Here is a 26,858-nt window from a genome sequence, read left to right on the forward strand (position 1 = left end):
GAATATATTGGGTTTGACATGCCCATCAAACATTTAAAAGGTGTATGTTGTTGAATAAACAGGGTTGAGAACTGTGGGAAGAGTTTGAGCTTAGGTTCATGCTTCAACACTTGAAATCCTTAAAACATGCTACCAGTTATTATTTTTCTGAGTTCTTTTGAGAATTGATTTCTGTAAGGGTTAAGAAGAAAAGCATAAGTTATCATACTTTATCATCTGACAGACATGATATTGAATACCAGGAATTTGGTTTAAGAAATCATACTTTTAACTAGTGCTTTAATCTGTCACTATTATTGCAAGTTAGAAAAAAAAATCAGTGCAAACCCAGAGTAAATATAAAACTTTGCTTATTACTAAGCATCAACCTCATCTTACTGATTTAAGGAAAACTGAATCAAAGGCCTAAGTTATTAAGACCATTGTGTTGTCTGTACCTTTGTTTTCATTATAACCAGTCTGGGATAAGAATAGATTTCTCCAGAGCTATGGATAACAGTATAGGCAGGAGTACTAAAATTGGAATTATTTAATCTCTGTGAAATAAACATTGAAATCCAGGATATGATACTCTTGAAGGTATTCCAATAAGAATTAAAAACCCAGGAGGCAGGGCAAGATGGTGACATAGAGAGGTGTGGAATTTAGTTCATCCTCCAGAGAAGCTAGTAAATCGCCAAGAACTGTACAGAATAACTGCTGGGGGGGCATCAGTAACCAGACACACATTGTACACCAGCCTGGAATGGGTGGAATTGGCTGAGATACCACATGGAACTGTAAGACTCCCATTCTGCAAAGGCCAGCACCCCTCTCCAGTGGACATGAGATGCTGGTTCCCTGAGGGGAAAAGAAACAGATTTTACTAGAGCAAGGACTTAGCTAAACCAAGCTCCAAATGAGGAGTCAATTAACAAATTCTGACTATGAAACCTGCCCCATGCGCAGATAAACATGGAGTAAGGTTTAGTTCTGGAGTAAGAACTAAAGGAACCAGGAGTTTTCACCCTAGCACAGAGGGGGCAGGACCGATGGAAAGAAAAACAGAGGTTTTTTGAGTTGGACAGCACAAAATACAAGAAAAGGGAGCACATAGAGGTTCCCAGAGCCTGGGAACACAGAGATCACTATAAACCCTAGCAGTTGTTTGGCAAACCTGGGGAGGGGGGATTTGGCTCTGAAAAGCCTTTTTCTTTTTTTTTAACTTGTTAACAGCTCATTAGATAGAACTTCCAGTACACTCAGGCTCCATACTGTCCCAAGTAAGGGGATAATTAAGGCATGTTTGAGATACAAAGCAAACTGTCAGGTGGACTATTCCATGAAGGGTGTAACTTTCCCAAGAAAAGGGGATCCAGGCCAAGCTCAAATGGGGTTGATCATATCTGAGGAGACCTTCTTCAAAGAAAGGCTCCATATAGGCAGGATAAGAAACAGAAAAAACAAGAACTTAAAACTTCTGATCAGTAAAACAGAACCTATGCTATAGGTCTATAATAAGTTGAACTGAATGCTAAAGCATAAACAGAGAATAACACTATTCAACAAGTAAACCCTAAGTGAAAGAGTGAAAACAAACTCCAGAATTAACTAATTAAGGAAGTCAAATGCCTAGTTGCCAGCAAAAAGTAATGAGTCATACTAGAAAATTCAAAGATATGGCCCAGTCAAAGAAACAAATCAACACCTCAAATGAGATACAGGAATTGAAACAACTAATTCAGGATGTTTGAACAGGCATGCAAAATCTCATCAAAAATCACATAAATGAGTTGAGGGAAGATATAAAGAAGACATTGGGCAAACATAAAGAAGAACTCAAAAGTTTAAAAAATACAAATTGCAGCCCTTATGGGAATGAAAGCACAATAGAAGAAATGAAAAAAAAATGGAGACCTACAACAATAAATTTGAATAGATGAAGAAAGGATAAGCGACCTAGGGGACAGGACATCTGAAATCTGACAAACCAAAGAAAAATAGGGAAAAGAATGGAAAATATGAACTGGATCTCAGAGAAATAAATGACAACATGAGGCACATATTCATGTGTTATGTACTATGAGTGTTTCAGATGGAAAAGAGAAGGGAAAAGAAGCAGAAAAGCTAAGGAAGGAAATTATCACTGAAAATTTCCCATCTCTTATGAAAGACATAAGATTACAGATCAAAGAAGGTAGTTTGAAAGGATTATATGCCCTAGAAAAACCATGATTTAATCCTGATCCATCTTGTAGAGGTAGCCATTACTTTTAATCCAGCATTTAGGTTGGAAACTTGATTAGATTATATCCACAGAGATGTGACTTACCCTATTGTAGGTATTAACCTTTGATTAGAGGGAGATGTGACTCCACCCATTCCAGGTGGGTTTGATTAGTTTACTGGGATCCCTTAAGAGAGGAAACATTTTGGAAAGAGCTTTAGAGTCATGACAGCCACGAGAACAAGAGCCTATGCAGCCGGAGACCTTTGGAAATGCCCCTAGGGGAGCTTCAGGTAACAAGAAGTCTGGAGTGAAAGCTAGCAGATGTTGCCATGTTCACCATGTGCCTTTCCAGTTGAGAAAGTAACCTTGAACATCATCAGCCTTCTTAAACCAAGGTATATTTCCCTGGATGCCTTAGATGGGACATTTCTATAGCCTTGCTTTAATCATAGCTTTAGAACTGTAAATTTGCAACTTAATAAATTCCCATTTTTAAAAGCCATTCCATTACTGGTATATCACATTCTAGCAGCTTGCAAACTAGAAGAATAGTGTGCCCCAAACAGAATAGATTTGAATAGACCTACTCTAAGACACTTACTAAACAGGTTGTCAAATAGTAAAGCCATAGAGAGAATAGAATCTTGAAAGCAGCAAGAGAAAAACAATCCATTATATACAAGGATATATAGTCCTTATAAGTCAATAAGACTATTGTGGATTTATCAGCAGAAACCACGGAGGTGAGAAGGCAATAGTATGATTTATTTAAGATTCTGAAAGAGAAAAACTGCCAATCAAGAATTTTATTCCCAGCAAAACCATCCTTCAAAAATAAGGGGGAGATTAAAATATTTTCAGATAATCACTGAGAAAATTTGACTAAGAGACCAGTTCTATAAGAAAAACAAAAGGGAGCACGACAGGTAGATATGTAAAGAAAGGAAAAAGCGGTCTGGAGAAGAGTGTAGAAATGAAGACTATCAATAAATGTAAAGAGAGAAAAGAATTAGACGACATATAAAAGACAAAAGACAAAATGGTAGAAGAAAGTACTGCTTTTAGAGTAATAACATGAAATATTAATGGATTAAACTGCCCCAATCAAAAGATATAGACTGGCAGAATGGATTAAAAAACATGAACCATCTATATGCTCTCCACAGGACACTCACTTTAGACCCAAGAACAAAAATATGTTGAAAGTGAAAGGCTGGAAAAAGATATTTCTTGCAAAACAGTAAGAAAAAGCAGGGGTAGCTATACTACTATTAGATAAATGAGACTTCAAATGAAAAAACAATAAAAAGAGACAAAGGACGCCATATATTAATAAACAGAACAATTCAACAAGAAAACATAACAATCATGAATATTTATGCACCAAGTTAGAGTGCTCCAAAGTACATGAGCAAACACTGACAACCCTGAAGGGAGAAGTAGACACCTCTACCATAATAATTGAAGACTTCGATTCCCCACTCTCAAGAATGGATAGAACATCTAGACAGAGGATCAATAAGGAAACAAAGATTTTGAATGAGAAATGAACTAGATTTAACAAACATTTACAGAACACTACACCCCACAACAGCAGGATACACATTTTTCTCAAGTGCTCATGGATTATTGTCAAGGATATGCCAGGTCACAAAGCAAATTTCAATAAATTGAAAAAGACTGAAATTATATAAAACATTTTCTCAGATAATAATGGAATGAAGTTGGAAATCATAACAGGTAGAGGGCCAGAAAATTCACAAATGTATGGAGGCTAAACAATACACTCCTAAACAACTAGTAAGTAAAGAAAGAAATATAAGAGAAATCAGTAAATACCTCAAGACAAATTAAAATGAAAACACAACATGTCAAAATTTAGGCATGCAGCAAAGGTGGTGCTGACAGGAAACTTTATTGCTTTAAATGCTTTTATTAAAAAAGAAGAAAGAATAAATATCAAGGAATTAACTGTTCACTTGGAAGAACTAGAGACAGAACAGCAAACCAACCCCAAAGCAACCAAAAGAAAGGAAATAACAAAGATTAGAGCAGAAATAAATGAAATTGAAAATATGAAAACAATTGAGAAAATCCTAACAAAAACAGAAGATCGTTCTCTGAGAAAATCAATAATATCAATGGACCCTTAGCTAGGCTGACAAAAAAAGAAAAAGAGAGAGAGAGAAAGGATGCAAATAAATGAAACCAGAACGGAAGAGGGGGCATAACTACTGACCCCCACAGAAATAAAGGAATTAATGAGAGGATACTATGAGCAATTATATGTTAATAAACTAGACAACATAGATGAAATGGACAACTTCCTAGAAATACATGAACAACCAACAATGACTCCAGAAGAAATAGACAACCTCAATAAACTAATCACAAGTAAAGAGATTGAATCAGTCATCAGAAGCCCCCAAAAGAGAAAACTCCAGGACCAGCACCAGATGCCTTCACATGTGAATTCTACCAAGATTTCAAGAAGGAATTAGTACCAATCCTGTTCAAACTATACGAAAAACATTGAAGAGGAAAAAAAGCTGCCTAACTCATCCTATGAGGCCAATATTACCCTATTACCAAAGTCAGAAATGATATTACAAGAAAAGAAAATTATAGACAAATTTCTTTAATATAGATGAAAAAGTTCTCAAAAAAACACTTGCAAATTGAATCCAGCAGCACATTAAAAGAATTATACACCATGACCAAGTGGGATTTATTCCAGGTAGTCAAGGCTGGTTCAACACAAGAAAATCAGTTAGTGTAATGCACCATACCAATATGTCAAAGAGGAAAAACCACATGATCATCTTGATTGATACATAAAAGGCATTTGAAAAAATTCAGTATCCTTTCTTGAGGAAAACATTTCAAAGATAGAATAGAAGGGACCTTCCTCAATATGATAAAAGGATTATATGAAAAGCCCAAAGCTAAAATTGTCTGCCATGGGGAAAGACTGAAAGCTTTCCCTCTAAGATCAGGAACAAAAAGCACGCCCACTGTCACCACTGTTATTTAACATTGTGCTGGAAGTTCTAGTCAGAGCAATTAGATAAGAAAAATAAATAAAAGACATCCAAATTAGAAAGGAAGAAGTAAAATTCTCACTGTTTGCAGAATGTATATGTTGTAAATTCAAAAAAAGATCTACAGCAAAGAGGATGGTGTGACAGAGACTGGTTGGTGCAATGGTGGCTCAGCAGACAGAATTCTCGCCTGCCATGCCAGAGATCCAGGTTCAATTCCCAGTGCCTGCCCATGCCAAAATAAAAAAATATCTACAGCAAAAGTACTAGAGATAATAAATGAGTACAACACAGTGGCAGGGTACAAGATTAACACCCTCAAATCAGTAGTGTTTCTATAAATAGTAATGAGCATTCCGAGGAAGAAATCAAATAAAAAATTCCATTTACAATAGCAACCAAAAGAATAAAATATTTAGGAATAAATTTAACAAAAGATATTTCAAGTCATTTTTTCCTCTGAATGACAATATAAATGTGATATGAACTACACATATGGCCTATGCACAAGATGAAGTCCCAATAGAGTTTAAAATAATGTTAATGATATACATGGGGCCAATATAAAGCTTAATCAAATACTTTTAAAGAATATGAACAATTCTAAGTTTTATTGTCTATTTCTTATATATTATTATATAATATATATTATTATCTATAATAGCACCATTGATTAAATCTTTAATTTAGCTTAATTTTCTTCAATATTTATTAGCAGGTTTGTAAATGATACATGATAATACATATTTTAAGATAGTAAATATTAAAGATTATATTGAATCAGTAGCTTAAGGGTTCTCTAATGGAAATTAAAACAGAGCAAACTGCTTTGGAAATATCATTCCTAAATGTATGAAATAGGTCCCTCTATATAGCGTGGGTTTTGGGAGGCTGCCTGGATACCAATACAAATAACTCTGGCACCTAAATTAATTTCATGGATGTTATTATATGGAATGCTGTTTTGAACTTCATATTATCACTTAATAACTTCATATACCCATATTAACATTAAACATATAAACTGAGACATTATTTTATTCCAAAAATAATTATTACCACGTATAGAGAATTATCATCCTTAAATAATATGTGAATGTTATTTTTAAAAGACTTAATGTAATATAATTATAAAATTGAAAGCACCTTTGATATTTCCTTAAAAACATATTCTTCATTAACAGACAGACTGAGGTCCTAAGATTCCAAGTGACTTGCCTAAGGCCAAAGAGCTATCAGAAATAATCTTTACCAGGACTCAATCTTCTGAATTTGTATTATTAGATCTTTCAGCTGATTTCCTAGATATTTCAGAATAAGATGAACACTCTCCTTCTGATCACAGCCATCTTGGCTGTAACTTTTGGTTTCCTTGTGATTATTCATTTCTACATCCCAGAATATTTATACTTTTTTGGTTTGTTCATGAATCTCAGGTATTTCTTTTCTCTACAACTCTATTCTACTTTATAAGCATGACTGGCACTTTTTCCCATTTAGTGTCATATTCTAGAAGATATTGTAAATGATATACTGTTCAGTATATAGTTCAATTCCACAAATGGTAGCTGAGCCATTTACAATGCATAGTTAATTTTTCAGGAAAATAGTTTCTACAATGGTGCTTGAACAATCCTATCACAGATTTTAAAATATGGATATTATCAAACAATATTATATAGAGAATAGTCAAATTATTTCCTTCATGTTTATGTATATATTTTGGTATTTGCATATCATCAGCAGTGCAAAGGAAGTAATTTTTCTGTTTGAGATTTAGATTGCACAGGACCCAAAACAAGAAAAACAAAGAGTAAATTACTTTTCCTCTTGTTTGCAAATAAGCTTCCCATGTGAAATATCCTTAGCAGTGCTTAAAAACATTTGTTATGAGTTTTAGGTATTAGCACTTAATCAACACAGGTTATACTTTGGTGGCTTAGGCTCTGCTTGTTTAAAAGTAATCAGTTCAGCATTTCATGTGACTTGGGGATCCAGGCTGAAACTTGAATCACTCTTTGAACACATGGGTTGTAATCATGTTTATTAGATTCATTTAACTTAGTAAAGGCTCATAACTCCTCATGGATACACTCTGCTTCAATTCACAAAGCCAGAGAAGCTAAAAAAAAATAAATAATTAAAACTTGAGGATTAGTCGTAGGACAGCATTGATGATTCCGCCAGGGGTAAATTCACTAATGGATCATTTTTATTTAAGCAATAAATGAAACAAAATTGTTTCAGGAGAAGAGAATGAATTTTGGAGAAGGAGCTTGTTGACAGATTTATTTGCATTTGTGGAAATATTGTTATCTAAGAGGAAGCATAGCTTTGAGACCATAATTATAACCAGACTGTTAAGGATGCAGAGACTGATGGGGATATAGATAGACGGAGAGGGAGAGAGGGAGGAAAGATGAAAGAGACAGTGACTGCTTCCAACACATGGTTTGAAAAAAGACCTTGCATGACGCCAAAGGGAGAAATTTCATGGCCCCTCATCATGCTCCTTGGCCTTATAGTGATAGAAACAATTATCAGACAAATCTGGCTATGGATATGGTGATCTGTAAGTAATTTTCTAATATGACCTAAATTAATTGAGTTAATATTCATAGAAAGGGTAAATTATTTAGAGATTCTACATGATATTCTTGAAAATAAAGTCTTACGTATTAAAAGGCTATTTATATCTCTCTTGTGTAAAGAACACAACAAGCCTTTAAAATTTTTTCCTTCCATCAGGTCATGAAAGCAGTGAATCACCTTACAGTTCTATGGCCTCCTTACCAATATCCACTTGGGCCACACCCATCACTCATAAATAAAATGTATCCATGGTTTAGATATTGTTTTCTTCCTATTCCAATACCTCTGTCTGACCCTACAAATACACCACCGAATGGAAAGCAAACAAGAAAGAAAAGTCCCAGTGCAATTTAAGAGGAGATAACTGGTAAGAATACACAATACAAAGTATGTCTTTGGGATAATTGTTTGTAGATTGGAATGAATCTCTCTATGAAAAATAAAATATATAACAAGTTTCCAACATCTTCAAAGTTCAATTTGTTTCATTGTTTTTCTCTGGTAGAAAACATTGAAGTTTCCATATGTCCCAGCCAAAATAACATTTCAAATCACTCATTTGCTGTGATATAACAGAAACAATAAAACTTTTCTTATTAAAAATGTTTTACAAAATAATTTTTAACATTTGCTAATATACATGTTAGCCTGCATCAGAAGGCTAAATAAGACAACATTTTAACCAAGTTGGAGGTCATAATATATGAATGTGTGGATCGAGTTTCTCGTATAGACTTCAGTCTATTCCTAAGAATCATGTGATTTTTTTTTCTAATTATTACTAACACCCCAAACTTAACTTCTGATTCTCATGGTAATAAAATCCTTCAGGGCACAATTTCCATCTATAATAGAGGCCCCTATCATCTCATCATATCAAAAACAATGTGAATTGTCTGTCAATTACCAAATGAATCGAGGGGCTGTAGACTGTAATAAAGATAAAATTAGGACCCAGAAAACTGGTCTGAGAAACTAATCTCCCACCAAAAGCCTTTAAATTCCCTCTTGCATCCATTCAGTCTTCTCTAACAGAAAGTTCCCCAGTCCTTGAACTAAGTATACTTTTGAGGCAATATTTGTATTTAAAAAATCAAAGTATAAATTCCCAAATATATGACCCATTGGTATTAATAATTCTATGCCTGTGATTTGCTTCAGGACACTGTAAAATTGAATGCTGATTATTTCAGCCATTTCACTGAAGAATCAATATTCCTGTAACCAAAAGAAAAATGTATATAATTGAAGAAACATATTGTGTTCTCTCATTAATATGTTTAGCAGTCTTCTGTAATAAAGATAAAAGGGAAGACCTGAGCTTCCTGTTTTCTAAATGTGCACTCTTAGCAGGAATACTAATTACATTTTATAACAGATTCAGGTGTTTGCTTCTTGATGATAAATCTGGAGAAATGATGAAAAGTGAAGATGATCAAAAACAAGCAATTTGGAAATTACCTTATATAACAGTCTTTTGCAAGCATTTATGTACAGTAGTTGCAACAATCATATTAAATGAACTAGAGGGTGATTCAATTTAGTTAAAAAAAATTTGACCCATTGGGTCTGTATGTCATAAACAGGAAATTAAGCTTCATGAATTGATAAAGAGAATAAGAATAATTCAATACGGTCTTTAACTCCAAGAAACTGCTAATGGAAGAAATAAAAAATAGTATTTATATCTTGTTTATAGTTACAACATGCTTTTCCAAATCATATCACTGAATTCTCACATAATTTCTGCAAAGTAACCTCATTTTATGTATGGGAAAACTGATGAATATAAAAGCCATGTGGACATACAATCACAGATTCAGTAAGTGGCAGGAAGGAAGTACAAAACCAGGCCCATCCAACTCCTATGCCTTTGTTTCAAGAGCATATCTACTAAAATAAATTCTGAGTCCAGGGCTACAAAATGGTTGCTCCTAACACTGCTCAAATTCCTCTGTTTTTTCTTTCAGGAGGAAAAACAAAACCTTGCTAAGAAGGATAATTGTCACCCATCTCCTTCTCCACTCACCTAGCTGTCACACTGACAACAGAGTTATCTTTCAAAACATATGGTGAAATTCTATGTATGATTTTCTCAAATGCCTACACTATAAGATCTTCCATTTGGCATTAAGGCTTTCCACATAGTCGCCTCATGTTTCTTTTCCAATCCCTCTCCTACCAAAGGTCAGTCGCCGACACCAGGTACTACTCCCCACAACTGGCCCTTTACTCTCTTACAGTTGAGCTTATGCCCATGTTGCTTTCTCTTCATAGACTGTCCATTCCTTTATTTCATTGTTAAAATCAATTTATCTTTCAAGATCTAAATCAAACTTTCATAAAAAACTTTCTCCTATCCCTCCAAAGGAAAGGAATCACTCACCACTTTGACACTCTCCCCTCCATTTGATTTCCACTTTTTTTCTGAATCATTGTATATCTTCACTTCTAATAGAGTGATTCATTTACATTTCTATATCCTTCTTGAGGAGAATGTAAGTCCCTGGTACATCACAGTAAATATAACTATTACCCAGTACTTAGTAAAGTACAAGGTATCCAATGAATGAATATTTGATGAACGGAATGTATTAGTAAGACTAAAAGCTTCCCAAATTTTAACCAAAAAACAGCTTTTCTCAACATATAAATCAGTAAAAGATTCCTTTTTGTGAGAAAAAAAACCTTAAAATCAATATTTGGATGTTAGCATTTCTCTGCCTATTCAATTACAACATTAGCATAATCAAAGGATAACTTCATGGAGACACATACTTTGCTATAGAATTTGCATGACCTATAAAATATCAAGCTGCGAACAAAAGTCTTTGTTCCAAAACAAGCAAGAACCATAGAAAATAATGTCTTAAAAAATTTAATATTTGTGTTAGCTATGGGAATACCAAATTCAGAGACTTTTTATCAAATAAATATTCTCTTTTAATATAGAGCAAATGCACATAGCAAAGGTTTTGTGAACTTTGTTGAGGAAAAGTTTGTCCTGACCATCAGTCTCCGTAAATCCTCTGATGTACATTCCAGAAACAAACCCTTGATGGAGGAAAATGTAGAAGGCAGTAATGAAATAAAAACACTCCTGCAGCATATGACAAAAGCCATCCCACAAGCTTCTACTGCACAATGAGCCTTTCTTTGTGTCACAGAGACAGCCTTTGTCCCCCCAGGTTAATTACCAGGAAATTAGAAAAACTCCCTTTGAACAAAGATTATGTTTCTCCACCCCAAGTTTAAGTTGTTCATAACTGAGACTCTTTGCATCAATGAGGGAAATTCTGCCATCATCCATAAACTGGCTACTAATCAAGACCAGCCTAATGAACTCCCTGGCATGACTGGAACAGTGAAATTGCTGTCTCCTTGAAAATGGCCTTTAAATATTTATTCTTTCCCATCAAAGTCAGTGATCCCAGTTAAAATTATGGGAGGGGAAGGCAAGAAGATAAAATCATTCTCAATATATTATGCTAAATTAATTTTATAGGGATTCCTTTTCAACCTTACAGCTGAGAGAATGGAGGCCACTGTATGACTGGGAAAGGGCCGTCATGAAAAACCAAGGTGGAGGGACATGAAGAAGATAGGAAATCGAAACCCTGAAGATGGTCCACAGACAACCTTGGTTGCACTGCAATTCAGGAAAGAAAGCTCTGCAAATAACTGTCTTTCCTTTTTTTTTCTTCTTTTAATAATTATTTAATATATATTTTTAACTCTCATTTGAAACTTTTATTTTATTCACCTCCACATAAATTTCTGGGGGAAAAGAAGCCTGTAATTTACTTTCAACTACTAAAAATTTATGAAACAACTATATTATATTAAAATTAATCAGTTATTCCTCCAATATATTTGGACAACATCACACATGGTACTGACACCTTGGATTAGCATGATTGACGATAATTTCCCAATAAATCTGGTGACCAAACCTTCACTTCTTTTTGTAATCTAATGTTGGCTTATGAGGACCAGCCCCACAAAAGTGCTATTTCCCAAACTGTGTTTCCTGAAGCATTTATCTCACCAGAGGGCCCCCCAAATAAATATTCCTTCTCAAAACAGTTCCTTTCAAAATTTTCAGTATCTATACATATTGTACCATCTGAAAATTGACAGTATAAAATTCATTCTACTTAACCAAGTTTCCCAAACTAAACTGACCATGGAACAACTCTAACCTACCCATCTGAAATAGCTGATAAAATTACTGTGTCCTGAACATATTACGCTATTCTGAAATGTAGTCCACTCCAGAGACAGTAAGTTTCAGATTCATGTGGATTTCTATACTCATTCCTGAAGGAGGCTTTCATGGTAAAGTAAAACAGAATGCTAAATTCAACTGCACTATTCCATTAAGTAGGAGCCACATGTCTCTTACATAATCTTTCTAAATTTATTCATTCATTAAATCATTGAATATTAATTTTGCGTCAGTCACTATTAAAAGTTGAGAATCTAGGAGAAAGGACTTTATTTTCACCTTTTCAGTATCTAACAGTCAAATAAGTCAAGCATGCACGTAATTTCAATACGTATAATAAATGCTCCAATAAAATGTCCACAGGTTTTTAAAAAGCAAAGCAGAAGAGGAACTAGCTCTTCCTGCAGAAGTTTGACGAGGTCATACAGGTGATCGTGACTTGAATCATGATGGATAAATAGGTTATTGAAAGGTAGGCAAAGGAAGAAGGGAGAGTACAAATTAGATGTTCGGTAAATATTTACTGGATAAAGAAAGTAGCTTTGGACTTAATTTGCTTTTTTTTGGTACATCGTCCAGAAATTGTCCAGGGTCTCCTGCATGGAAGGTGAGCATTCTAACACTGAACTACCCATGTACCTCACTTAATTTGGTATTTTTAATGACGTTTGGCATCACTGATAAAAAAAACGGGGGGGGGGGATTAAATGCCCTGGAACCTCTTTCTAGATCGTTAGGACTAAACTCTGAGCTAAGAAGCAAAAAGCACTCAATATCTTCATAACATTCTCGTTCAGTACATAGCATTTCTGTGAAGTTTCCAGATAGAAATAGAGAACAAAAATAACTCAAGAAATTATTTTTTTTATGTAATCTACTAAGATATCCTGGGGAGAGTAGTTCTCCAGCAATCTATGTCAATTCAACAATACCCAAGTAGAACTGAAACTTTCAGCAAAGCAAATTGAATCAAACCAAGGTAACTGAGACGGACCTAACAGCCAAAGATGGTAAAAAGGAAGACATTTCACCCCTCCAATAGATTAAGAAAACTTTTAGTTCCCCTCAACTACTCAATGCTATTGTATGGGAATTAAATACAACCAGAAAATCACACTGAAATCTAGCAATGACTCCAAATGATCTACATTAGAGCCAGCTTTCCAAACACTCAGGGAAAATATCAGTTTTAGTGTCATTAGAGAAAAGTCAATCAAAAATATCCATCTCTTCACAACATGTACTAGCTCTTATGAAATAAATTAAAATTCCAGGGGAATCTGAGTATATTCTTGTGCAATTTAGATGTGCTCATTGATCAAGCTGTGACCTCATTCTGAACAAATCAGTGACTCCCAAACTTTCATTTACATAAAATTATTTTGGTGCTTATCAACCAAATACAACCTTTATCCCCTACTAATTTTTGATTCAGTAGATCTGAGGGAAGGCCAGGAATTTGTAACTTAAACAAGTAGTCCAGATAATTGATCATGTGTTCAACAAATATGCTCTGAGAAAAGAATCTTCTAGTGGAAGAAGACAAAAGAGTAAATAAATATATATAAATTCATAAAACTACTTTATACTGTAACATATTCTGAAGAAAATAAAAGTTAAATTAATACAGAGTAAGAAAGGAGGGAAAATGACAATTTACAAATGACGCTGGGGCCGGCAATGGGTGGTACAGTGGCAGAATTCTTGCCTGCCATGCCAGAGACCTGGGTTCGATTCCTGATGCCTACCCATGCAAAAAGAATAAAATGGTGCAGGGCGGTGCAACAGTGGCTCAGGGGCAGAATTCTTGCCTGCCATGCCAGAGACCCAGGTTCAATTCCTGGTGCCTGCCCATGCAAAAAAAAAAATTAAAAATGATGCCAACAAAAAACACATCTCCAAGAAGACATTTGAGCCTGAATAATGTAAAAATTGCACCAATGAAAGAATTGAGGGAAAGATATTCCAAAAACCCCAAACACTAAATATAAAGGTCCTGTTTTAGGAAAGAGTTTGGAACATTCTAAGAACAGAAAGAAGAGCATTGTAGCTGGAGCATAGTGAGAGAAAAAGTAGTAGGAGATAAGAGGGATATATAGAGACTGGGTCACATCGATATTTATAGGCCCCAGGGAGGAGTTTGGTTTTATATTCTAAGTGCAAGAGGAAGTCACTGAAGGAGTTCAAGCAGGAAAATAATTATATCAAACAGCTGCTCTAAAAAACAGTGTCATAACCATCTAGAGAATGATTGTCAATGACAAAAGTGAAAATAGAGATCAGAAAGGTAACTGTTGGGATGGTTCAGCTACAAAATCTCAGTGGGTCAGAACAGGGTGAAAAAATTAGCAATACAAAGAGGTGACAGATTCAGAGGATATTGTTATGATAGAGGTCACAATTCTTCTAATGAATTGTGGGGAGAGACAAAAGATGACTTATAGGATTTTCTATTGAGTCAATGGAAGTATCATGGGACCATTTACTAAAGGGGAAAGGGTGGTAGAGAAGCTGGTTGAAAAGAGGCATATGTTTGGGGATCAAGGGTTCTGTTGATGTCATGATAGGTGTGATGTGTCTATCAGACATCCAAATGGAGATTCAAAACTTCTGTTGGACAGTTGAATTTGGAGTTCAATTAAGTCAACAACATTTAAGTCTCTTGAAATGGAGTAAGTTATCTAGAATGATACAGAAAATAGATTTTAAAAAAGTTGAGGGAGCATTCAGGAATAATCTTGCAAGTTCCCCCCAAATTTGAAGTTTGAAGAAAATTGGAGGAACCAAAAAGACACTAAGAAAGAGTAGCCAGTGATTGGGTAAAATAAAAGAAAAAAGAAATTGTAAGTCAAAATAGACTAATCACCATCGAAGTCTGCTGAGAGGTTGTGTAAGAGGAGGATATAAATGTTAGCATTAGATATGCCTACATGAAGATGGCTTGATCATCTGTTTCAAATGGTATGACAGAGATAAAAAAATTTACTGGAGTAAATACAGGAAAAGGTTACAGAGGTTCCTATAATCGTATTGAAGAAATGATGCTTTAGATTTCTTGATTAATCCTTTTATTTTTTAACCTTATAATGTCCTCAGCAATAATGGGACCCTAAAAGTTACTAAAGCATAAAGGATTTATGTATACATTAATGCTAAAGTCATAATGATACTCAGTCTGAGCTGCAGATCTCTCTGCAGTCTTCTAAGCAATGTCCAGCAGAGAACACTTTAGACAGTTTCTGCAAACAGTTTTGCTCAACTCTACTATATACCCAGCAGTACCCTGTTTATGAGGGTAATTTTTATTTAACTGAATTGGTTACAGAAGCTTAAACTTGTGATATTCCATTTTGCTAGCTTACTGCAAACATTTAAGAGAATTTTGTGCTATTTTTGAATGGTTTTCATATATACTCACCATCTCTGAAGCATACAAAATTTCTATACTAATAGTGCCTTAAAAATTAATCATATAGGCTTACTCATTTGCATCACAATTACTGTCACAAACATCTTCGTACTTCAAGCACTTGATAAGCAGTTGAGATCAGCATGATCCTGATGAAGTGGCTAAGAAATAAAATGAGACAGAAAATAATCATTGCATGTGAATACCAGAGAATAGTGAAAAAGTAGTTATCAGAAGTAAGAAATAAGTTGTTACAGGCAAAAAAAAAAGTGCTTATGAGTCAATAATCATCATTTCACTTACTATTGTACTATAACAAAAAATTTACAGTGAAATCATTCCATTCTACATACGCAATCAGTAATTCTTAATATCATCACATAGATGTATGATCATCATTTCTTAGTAGATTTGATCGATTTAGAAAAAGAAATAGCAAGACAACAGAAAAAGAAATAAAATGATAATATAGAGAAAAAATAAAAATAAAAAATACAAAAAATATATAAAAAAAATTTACAGTGCATGAAATGTGAACATATAAATCTACAGTCCTACTTCCCTTGTCCCTCTGTAAGAACAGGAATATAAATGGGCATGGATTATCAAAGCTAAACAAAAAGAAACTGTAGTTTGACTAAGAAGCTCTGTTGTTCCCCTTCCCGTAACCCAGGGATGTTTCAGTAGTATGCCATACCTTCTTATAATGAATATGTGAGCGAGACCAAGGCAGAGGAATAATTCCAGATTGCAAACACTCTAAATTTGGGGCCCCTGTTCAGAACCATCTTAGCAACCTGCGAGATTTCAGGGCTGGGTCATTTCGATCCTTCCTTTGCTTTTTTTAATGAAAGCACTAAAATATTTAAATAGCTTCAAGATAAAGTTCACCTAGTTCTTCTACTACAGTCATTTAAAACTCTAGGTCCTTTTAGATTGCTGTCAGTCAATATATATGAGAAGTGTTCAGAGTCAATAGTATTCAAGTAAATGTTATGCTCCACGAGGGCACAGACTTTGCCTACCATGGCTACTAATTTATCCCAAATGCCTGGACCAGTACCAGGAATAACGTAAGTGCTCAAAGGCTGTCCAATCTTGCAAATCCCTCACAAGAGCCAGATTAGTGATTGGGGTGGAGGGGGAGACCCAATTTATAAATTTTCTTCTCTGGGTGGGGAGAAGGATCCTTAGCAAAGCCAAGTAAATCTGAAACATATTTTCCCACTAAAAGAATGTTCTTAAAAGTGTTCTTAGTCTCTGGTTTTCGTGAATTAAATAATCAAAGGCACATGAGAAAATCAACATCATTGCTGTGGCTCTCCATCAATGTCAGATAAATTCCCATGTGGAATATAACACCTTCAAATTTGGGGATTGATCAGACAATAATCTTCCACCTATCACTAGAACCTGACAACCAAAGGAAAATAGCGTGATTAAAAGTGCAAATAAGAATGGCTGTTATTACCTTACTAACTTGTCTTAGCCATTTTGAAATTCTGCCATATATTCTTGAGCTTCAGAAGCCAACTATTCTGAGAAATAAAAAAATCTGAATTTACTCTGTAGCAACTGAATAAGCATGCCAGGCTTCTGAACCTCATTCCTAAATTTCTAAGACATGAAATAGTTCCAAGAAACAAACTAGGAATAGGGAAATAACTACAATGCCAGTATTATTTTTTATTTGTGTTCTGGCAGTTCTACATTTATTCCTGTAAATACCTCAGACTGATCAGGTCTTCACAGCCAAGGTAAAGTCACAGTTAACATTTTTCCCAGAGAAATGGAAGGAAAAGAACATATCCTTTCCTGAATCATCTAGACAGATTATTTGTTTAGCCATATTACCCCCATATCACCAGCACATATTGCCCCCCATGTCAAAAGTCAGAATGAGCTGTCCTTGACACAGAAAAATTATAGTCAATTCAAAATACTTTAATTTTGTACATTCAAAATGTTTCACCAATGTTATTAAGATTTAAAATCTAAAGAAAATTTGTATTTAGAAGAGATCAATCAATAAGTATGCATTGAATGCTTGCATCATGAGCTTACTGAAGAATACATTTTGCAGCACAAATGTAAATAGGTTCCTATTTATATTGATTAAAATGTTTCATATTTGGATTTAAGTTATAAGAAGGTACTTTGGGTATGTAAAACATGGTTCATTTTCTAATCTTTTTTTTTTGTATGCTGGATGCTGGAGGTCACATTTCATTCTTTTTCCATGTGAGTACCCCGTTATTGCAGCACCATTTGTGGTTTTATCATTTGTTTCTTTGTTTACTTGTTTGTTTGTTTGTTTTGGGAGGTGTATTGGTATTTTCTAGCCTCTAACACTCAATTACTGTAATAGTGGAAGGAAGAAGACCAGTCACAGTCCCTAAGAGGTATAGGATGACTTAATATCCAGGTTTTTAAGCTAAAAAAGAAAAACTTAACATACAAAAGTGTGGTGGCTAGCTATTTTTCATTGTGACAATAGATTTAAATTTAAATAGATGGTATTAGCTGATAAAGAATTCAATTAATGTTTTCAAAACTGCCCTATATCTCTTTATAAAGCATAAAAAGAATCATTCCTTGAAATCATGTGACTAGTCTCTTTTCAAGCTTTATGAATAGTAACTGTATTTCTCTGTATTTTATTAACTATGACTGACCCTACTGTCATCAATTTTTTTCCTTCCTGTCATCTTCTTATTGGGTAAAAAGTAGGAGGGAAATAGAATAGCGTGACTCAAGGTACTAATATCCTTTAATTAGTGTGAGTTATTTATCTTGGGTCTTCACACAAGACCAGCTGAGAGGCCAACTCAACCTACTGCCAAGCAAGACGTGACAGGCACCCGGACGTGATAGGCCCGCGGAAAGGTACTCACACAGACATGTCCAAAGACAACCACTCCTTTTCATGGTCATTAGTTGGGGTGCCATCAAGGTTATTTTAGAGACATATGTCCCTCATTTTATCCTTTACTATAAGCTTGAAAATGTCCTAGTATTGTTTTAATAATAATTTCTTAACTAGACTCTAGATTCTACCATCGTTTTATTACACTTAATTTTTGGTTTTGTACGCTGTATGGCAGGGTCACATTTCATTCTTTTTGCATGTGAATATCCCGTTATTGTAGCACCATTTGTTGAATTTTTTGTTGTTTGTTTTTTGTTGATTTCTTTGTTTGTTTGGGAAGTGCATGGACCGGGAATCTAACCCAGGTCTCCTGCATGGCAGGCAAGAATTCTACCCCTGAACTACCCTCGCACCCCCTGTTACATTTCATTTTAATTGTACTTTGAGGTAAATTCAAGAGAAGTTCCTGACTAAGCTACAGAATACAATGTACATTCTAAAGAAGGCATTCCAAGCAATGAACCTATTTCTATAGCAAAATGTATAATTTTCCTGAGAAAAACTGGCAATAACATTTCATATTGAACCCGTAGTAATTTGAAATTTTATTTCTACCTGAGAGACATGACTTAATTTTATTTTAATACAGTTGTTTTGAAATATGGCTTTCAAATACATGTGAGAGCACAATAGTTCTACCGTTTGACAAATTAGTTCTGTTTTACCAAGTGATGAAGAAGGTAAGTACTTGATGGTTTAAGTAGCTGATGCTTAAAGTATGGTATACCTCTTCCTGATTTACATTTACATTGAAGAAGGAATTACTGTCATTTTTCAGAATGTTTACTTTTTGTTTGTGTGTGTGTTATAGAATTTTGTATAAATTGCTAAGGAGTCTGTGGTGCTTCATAGAAAGATTATTTTTCAATCAGCAATCTTAAAAGATAGCTGGTAAATGAAGAGCTAAAAAGGAGCTCCATCCCCCTCAGTGAAGCTTTAGGTTGTTTGAATTTGAATCCACCTGGTCTCCTTTCCACATAGTGATATCCTACAGGCTGTTCTGAAGTCAGCTTCGTAGACAACTTTCCTTATCATTCTTACTGAAGAATCAGAGGCAAATGGAGACTTTCCCTACCCTGGACTTTAACTCTGGTTCTTTTATGTAAAACTCAAAGTTTGTACTAACTTGTCTATACACATATGACAGCAACAGCTATAACAAGATATAGTTTGTCTTTAAATAGCAAATTAATAGGTGCTTAAGTGTTAGAAGTTTTAGGTGTTTGGATGTATCTACCTAAAAATAAAATTTATTAAAAATCAAATAAAGTGGTATGGCACAATATACTCTGTTAGAAAGAATAAACTAATTTATATTTCAGTCAAAGCAGTTGTAGTGTCATATTCTTATTTTCTTCATAATACAATCAAGTTAATCATATCAGTTGTAGCTACTGGCAAAGCAGAGTATGAAGAAGGCAACTTCAGAAAGACCCCTTACCACATCACCCTACATGCTTCTGTTAGATTGATCACGAAGCACAGAATTTTAGAAAGCCCTTAGTCCAAACCCTCATTTTACACGTAAGATACCTGAGACCCAGGGAAGGGAAATGACTTGACCAAGTTTACACAAGTAGGGAGAGAGTCTGGGCTAGAATTCAGCCCTTCAAATTAAATTCAGAAATACTGGTTTCTGTCACATATGCAGCATGGTTGTGCCTAACTCTTTAACCTGGAATTTAAAGTTTTTCCTTTTTCTGCTCTAAACTTTCTTTCCAGCTTTAAGGGAGACCTTCTCAAACAATACTCCCATCAAAATGCCCATGAACATCCCCAAGACTTTCTACTCTACCTGAAAAGCTTCTTATCTTATTAATCACTACATGGGCAAGTCCCACCTCAAAGCCGTCTCCTGCTCAAAGACTTTCTTAATTCTCTTAACCGAAAGCCTCCATCTGTAGAAAACCACTTTTGCAGCATTTTCCACTTTCTTGCCTCTTACAGTGGTTTACAAGGGAAACACTTCACCTAAAATCAAGGCTACTGATCAATCAGCAAGGACTGGATCAAATCCACTTTAGCAAGCCCCACATTTGGCATAGCACACTGTTCCTAGCTGGTCTTAGAATTTATCAAATGAATGGATGGTTGACCTGTAATGATACTTTCATTAATATTATCAGAAGTTAAATTCGAAGTCTTTTACTCTGAGTTTAGTTTTGTCATACCACTTTTGTCAAAGTAGATTTTCCACATTGGCTAAAATTTGGCATTCTTTTAAAGCAAAGCATGAAATTGTTAGTAACAGATCCTTTCAGTTTAATGTTTTTGTTTTTATTTTTAGGTGCAATCATGAAGATATTTCTGGTTGTGAATATCCTGGCATTAACCCTGCCCTTTTTGGTAAATTAAACCCCATCTAATGCATTTGTCTTAAGACTTTAGGAAAATTTTACTTAAGTGCTTTGATTAGGCAAATTTCTAAATAGTTATATTTCACAGAAAAATTAACTGCATACTAGCTATATTTTTAAAGTAAACTTATTTTCATATTTGTATTATTAAAGCCATGTTCTTCTGGATATGCAAATTACATTCTATCAAGAATAGAAAGCCTTTAAATTTCTCATACTATGGAAAATATACATCCTGGGGAAAAGAACAATACCAGACTTATTTTTAAGATATCAAATGTTCTGAATGTAATTCATAAGGAATAAATACAGAAATCAATAGTCCAGGATCAGAAACTTTTTAATTAAATTTCATCTCACCTAGCCTCCGATATCTTCCAGAATCAAATCTTTCAAAGAGTAGGAATCTGGTTAAGCTTTTCCAGCAATTTCAAAAACTTTGACACATCTACCTTTACATTCCAATCCTTCCCATTTGTTACACTCTTCCCCTATGTCATAGACTGGCTCCTTTTCAGGTATCCATGTCCATAAGCAATTCTGTGGTTTGAAGGAATCTTTTTGAATTCCAGCTATGTTTTAAGGCTCCTGGACCAAGAAAAAGGCTTTGTTTCTTCTAATTTTCTGACTCGTTTTTGTTGTTGCTTTGGCTATTGCTTTGTTTTACTTTAATGTTCATTTGTGGTTTCCAGGCACTGATTGAATATTTTATGATATAATCATTGATAGTTTATTCTTCAACTATAAAAATGGTAAATAAGAAAACTATGAGACAAATGAGAAAATAATAAGAAATATGGAAAAATCAGGATACCAAAATGAACACATGACAAAGAATACTTAATTTAGGTTGATGTTGTATTAAAGTGATTCAATATCAGAATTGTTGAGGGGAAGGAGTTGGCAAACATTTTATATAACCATACTATTCTTTCAAAATTTTAAACTAATAATTTAATACATTTAGAGTAAAGCAAGTCTGTCTCAATACCACGTATTTTTTGCTTAGTTCAAATTTCTTATTTTTACATCTACACCTTATAAAAGGTCTCTAGAGTCTTTTTTGTACCCAAGATACATGTGTGAAAAGTTCTAAACCAGAACTATTGATTTTTAATTTTTAACAATGTGAACTTCTATCAAAAATGTATAACGTTGTATGTTTTTAAAGCTTTAGACATACATGTCTATGGAAATTTTCTCACACCTGATCCTCTATGCATTGTGCTTTCCAGAACTAAGAAAATACTATAAAAATAAATAGAAGCTGATAGAAAAATATTAGTTAACCTTTATATATCAATGTTTTGCTAGAGGCAATATTTAAATCTTCTAAGTAAGCCTCAGAAACCATCTTAGTGTAAAAGCAGAAAAAAAATTGCTCAATTCTCCTCAAATTTTTAACAATGTACATTTAGTACAAACTGAATATATGTTATTCATATTTTTCATTTAAGTAAATATTATTTGTATTTGTTGGCACAGACGTCAAATGATCAGTTTATTTTCAGCAGTGAATCTTTCTCCCTTGGTGGTGATTTTTAAGGTCAATTTAACCATAGAGTTCATTATCACTATTTTAATCAATGCATTACTATTGCTCCTTGAGGGATTCACAGTTCTCATAGATTGAATTATCATAGGAAATGCTTTTTAATTTTAAAAAGAAAATATGTTTTGCTTTAATACATAAGATATTTTTTTAAAAACCCTAAAAAATGTAGATTCCCCTTTGCTTTCTTTTTTTGGCTTATTTCTCATTATTTCTTATTTCTCTGAACCCCACCAGGCTGCAGAGGTCCAAAAACAGGAACAACCAATAGTAAGTTTATTATAACTATTTCTGTTAGAATATTGAACTCCAAAATATAATTATTCTGCAAAGTTCTATATTAATGAATGGTTTCTGACTGCAAACTAAATATATATTTTCAACTACATTAAATAAACTAATAATCATTTAAAAAATATCACTGCTGCAAGCAATCATATGAATCAATTTCAATGTTCATCTGAAAGCCTTGGTTGCATTTTGTGATTAAGTCATGTATCATTGATTTTCAGGTATGTTTAGCAATGTGAAAAAACTCTCTAAGTATTTAGTATTTGAAAAAATGGAAACTAAAGTAAAACTTTAATATCTCTCCCACTTTACTTTTAAAGATCCCTGCCTGACTCATCTCTGATTACCTCTCATATACTTGTGTTTATTCCTGATATGTTTCCCAAATAGGTTCAAATGAAAACATTTTAAATTGTTTTCTTGCTTGCTTTGCAGTGTAATTTTGTTTATTTGCTTCTATTCATATGCAGAGATCTGCTGACAAATGTCTACAGCTAAACATACTGGATAGAACAGATGCAAATGAAAATTGAAATAAAGGAAATTCCCTAACTGATATGTTTCAGAGGAAATTAAGCTGAAGAAACCTAACGTATAAATCCAAGAACCCCTCACCCTCACATTATTTTATTTTTCTGCTATAATTTGTCATAAAAACAAATGATGGGCGGGCCACCGTGGCTCAGCAGGCAGAGTTCTCGCCTGCCATGCCGGAGACCCAGGTTCGATTCCTGGTGCCTGCCCATGAAAAACAAAATAAAACAAAACAAATGGTAGGGGGTACAAGGGTAGTTCAGTGGTAGAATTCTCGCCTGCCATGCGGGAGGCCTGGGGATTCCTGGCCCATGCATTTCCCAAAACACACAAACAAACAAAAATTCAACAAATGATGCAGCAAAAATGGGATACTCACATGAAAAAAGAATGAAACGTGACCCCTCCCGTACAGCATACAAAAAAAAAAATAGCAGGCCTAATCTCTAGATAAATAAAATTTGTAAAAAATTACAAACGTGGTAAGAATACATATACCATTTTCCTATGTTAAAGCCCTCAACGAGATTTTCTAGCTATTTATTATTATCATTATTATGAATTATTATATTATATTATAAATGCCCCACAATTATTGAACATGTTCCATGAATGCCAAGCTCTGGGTTTACATTATAGATTATTTTGCCCAACACTTTTAAAACAAACACAATTTTTAATATTTTTTGAAAATCATGAAATGGAAGAGAGGTCTACAAATTCACATCTTGTGTAATAATTTGGCCGCTTGACTATTTTCAATATTATACTAGCTTGATATCAAATACTATGAGATACTATTTTTAAAAAATGCTAGTTTAAGAGATCTCTGCATTCCAGACTACAATAATGACAATCTGCGTAATGTATTATTTTTCTTTTTGCAGTGCCATGAGAACAATGGAAGACAGTTCTGTCAGAAAAAAGTCAAATATGTCCCAATTCATTATGCGGTGAATAGCTATTCTCATTATGGACAAAGTTACTATCAACCCAGTCCAGCTATAACTATCAATAATCCATACCTGCCTCACACGAAACCAGTTGCAGTTAGGCCACATGCCCTACTTTCTCAATGGTCAGTTCTGTCAAGTGCCTATCCTTCCCCAGTGATACATCACACATACCTACATCCATCATTTATCTTCGTTTCCACAAAGAAAATTCAGGAGAAAGCACCAATCCCCACCATCAACACCATTGCTACTGTTGGGCCTACCCCTGTCCCTACCACTGAACCAGCAGTGGCCACATTGGTGGCTTCAGAATCTTCCTCAGAGTCATTCATCACAAGCACACCTGAGGCCACAACAGTCCCAGCTACTTCACCCACGGTCTAAAAACACCAGGCAACGTGAAAGAAGATTCAGAGGTAAATGAGAAAAAGATACAAATGAATGATCCAGACAAGATGTATGGATTTATAAATAAGATCATAAATGCTAAAATAGTAGAAAATGTGGTTATGAGAGTCAAAATAGGCTAAATATAATTCTAATTTGGTGGCACCACAGAAATGATGCAATAGATTTCTGCTCCAACAAGAAATGAAAAATCATCTAAATTTACAAAAGGAAGAAAATTGGGATTTTATTATCAATCTTTGATTTTTCCAACAATTGGAACATTTCTAGGACCTAATTATTGTTTTCATCTCACACCTATTCACATGCAAATTAACACAGCAAAGTAAAATACTGTTTCAAACTCTCCTTATTTTCCTTATTTAAAAAATGCATGTTCTTAAAATAATGTATATATATTTATATAATGAAATTAAATACACGTTAATTATTTAGCAGAAGCTCTTATATTCTAATTTTGGTTTAAGGAGAGTGAAAGAAAACTATATATTTCCCTTGCATTTATTTATTAAAACATCATTTCTGAAAGGATCTATGAAGTTATGCAACCCAAATCTCTCCCATCCAAAGATAAGCTCATGGAAGAATTACAATGCTTAATTGAAAAAATCATATAAATATTAAGAAGGATATTTTCAAATCTTGAATGTAATGTAAAACATTACTATTTATTATTTGGATCAAAGGCTAATGATGGTCTTTAATAATTTGAAACTTATGGAACAAAGTTAAATAAAGAGAATATTTAATAAAATTGTACATGACCAAAGAATGTGAAATAATTTTAGAAGAAAATTATGACATTTTGAATTTTTGCAACATATATTTTCATTCCATTATACACCTACATGTTTTATGATATAAAATACCATACAGCAGTCTGTGATCTGATGGAATAGCATCGGACTGGAGAAGGATGCTTCTTCCATTTGTGTGACCTTAGACAAGTCATTACTCTCTCTGAGCCTTCATTTTTCTCATAACTTTCATTGATGAGAAAGCATATGTGAAAGCATTTTAAGAATTGACCAATCTGTGCATTAATTGTTTTATAATCCAATGTAAAAAAAAAATTAAAACTTTTTTAGCCAATATTCTAAGTCATAAGTGGTTACATAATTACCTGTGAGACAGATTTTATTGCTATCTCTAACTTATGAAAGAAAAAATAGGCCATGGGATGTTAAGCAAATTATCATAACTAGAAAGTAGCAAAACTGGGGATCAAACCAAACCTGTTTGGTTTCAGATAGTGGGGGCTAAAATACTATGATATCTACATCCATCTGGGCTATCTAATTTCAGTAAAAGCAAGAAAATATATCATGATTTCCTTTAAATTGCACCTGTGTACATTGTGATGTTCAGGTGCTATTTAACAGGACATCTATTAGGAAAAAGAGAAAAATAAGCTGAACAAATATTTGACTTATTAAATTTTAGAAAACAGTACAATACTAGGGTACACGGGTACCCTAAAAAAAAAGTACAATAAATAAATAAATAAATAAATAAATAAATAAATAAAGTACAATAAAAAATAAAAAAAGTACAATACTAGGGTGCACGGGTGGTTCAGTGGTAGGATGCTCGCCCTCCATGTGCAAGACCCGGGTTCGATTCCCTGACCATGCACCCCACCCCCCCAAAAAAATACAATATTACATAATATATTTTTAATGAAATAATGATTATTTCAATAGTTACATTTGTTCAAAAATCATAATCCTATATTCCTTAAATTAAAACCACTATATAAAGAAATACTGAAAGGACAGTGTTTTTTCTGTAAATATTAGGACAAGTCTATTATTTTCAATTCACTATATGCCAGTTTTAAATAATGGCATTTAAGTATTTAATTTAATAAGCTCCATGGATACAGTCATAAGAGGCCAATTTGGAAGCTAAATAAAAGTCTACATATCATAAGAACTGTTCACATATTATGGACTAAATTCCTGATCTGTCATTATTTTTATAGGTTTTGCTGAAACCAAGTGACTACTTCAGACAGTCTACTTAAGCCATTTGTCTGTCTTCGGTCAAGAGAGAATGTGATTTTCACAGACTCAGCTCCTTTCTCTTCTTCCCTTCCATTTTCCATTCATACCACATTTAATTTTTTGATTCTTGCATAAAATTAAAGCCAATTGAATGCAACTTGTTCTTTAACTTGAAAGGAATCTGTGAATAAGCCTTAGGGTTCCTTGAAACCTTAAAATTCCAAGGTTTAATTCAATTTAAATTTAGTATGAGTTTGTGTATACAAGTTTATCTGGGGACAAGGTTCTTGGTTTCATGAGTTTCTTAAAATGGTCCATGACCAAATACCGATCAACAACTTCTCCT

General features: G+C 33.9%; 2 protein-coding genes across 2 annotated transcripts in view; one reads left to right on the forward strand and one right to left on the reverse strand.

Annotated features, from left to right (window-relative positions):
• The window catches only part of CSN2 (casein beta), a 365,252-nt gene that overhangs the window by 162,827 nt on the left and 175,567 nt on the right, over window positions 1-26,858 (reverse strand). The window contains exon 4 of the mRNA XM_077137094.1: window positions 15,553-15,640. The gene's annotated coding sequence lies outside the window, so the exon portion shown is untranslated. The remainder of the gene's footprint in view (window positions 1-15,552; window positions 15,641-26,858) is intronic.
• On the forward strand, window positions 18,279-26,637 carry CSN3 (casein kappa). The gene is made up of 5 exons (XM_077137163.1): window positions 18,279-18,365; window positions 20,696-20,754; window positions 22,555-22,587; window positions 24,030-24,514; window positions 26,491-26,637. The coding sequence occupies exons 2-4, from the start codon at window positions 20,704-20,706 to the stop codon at window positions 24,480-24,482; spliced, it is 537 nt and encodes a 178-aa protein (XP_076993278.1). The 5' UTR covers window positions 18,279-18,365; window positions 20,696-20,703; the 3' UTR covers window positions 24,483-24,514; window positions 26,491-26,637.

The sequence above is a fragment of the Tamandua tetradactyla genome, chromosome 19 (genome assembly GCF_023851605.1).
Source record: "Tamandua tetradactyla isolate mTamTet1 chromosome 19, mTamTet1.pri, whole genome shotgun sequence".
NCBI lineage: Eukaryota > Metazoa > Chordata > Mammalia > Pilosa > Myrmecophagidae > Tamandua > Tamandua tetradactyla.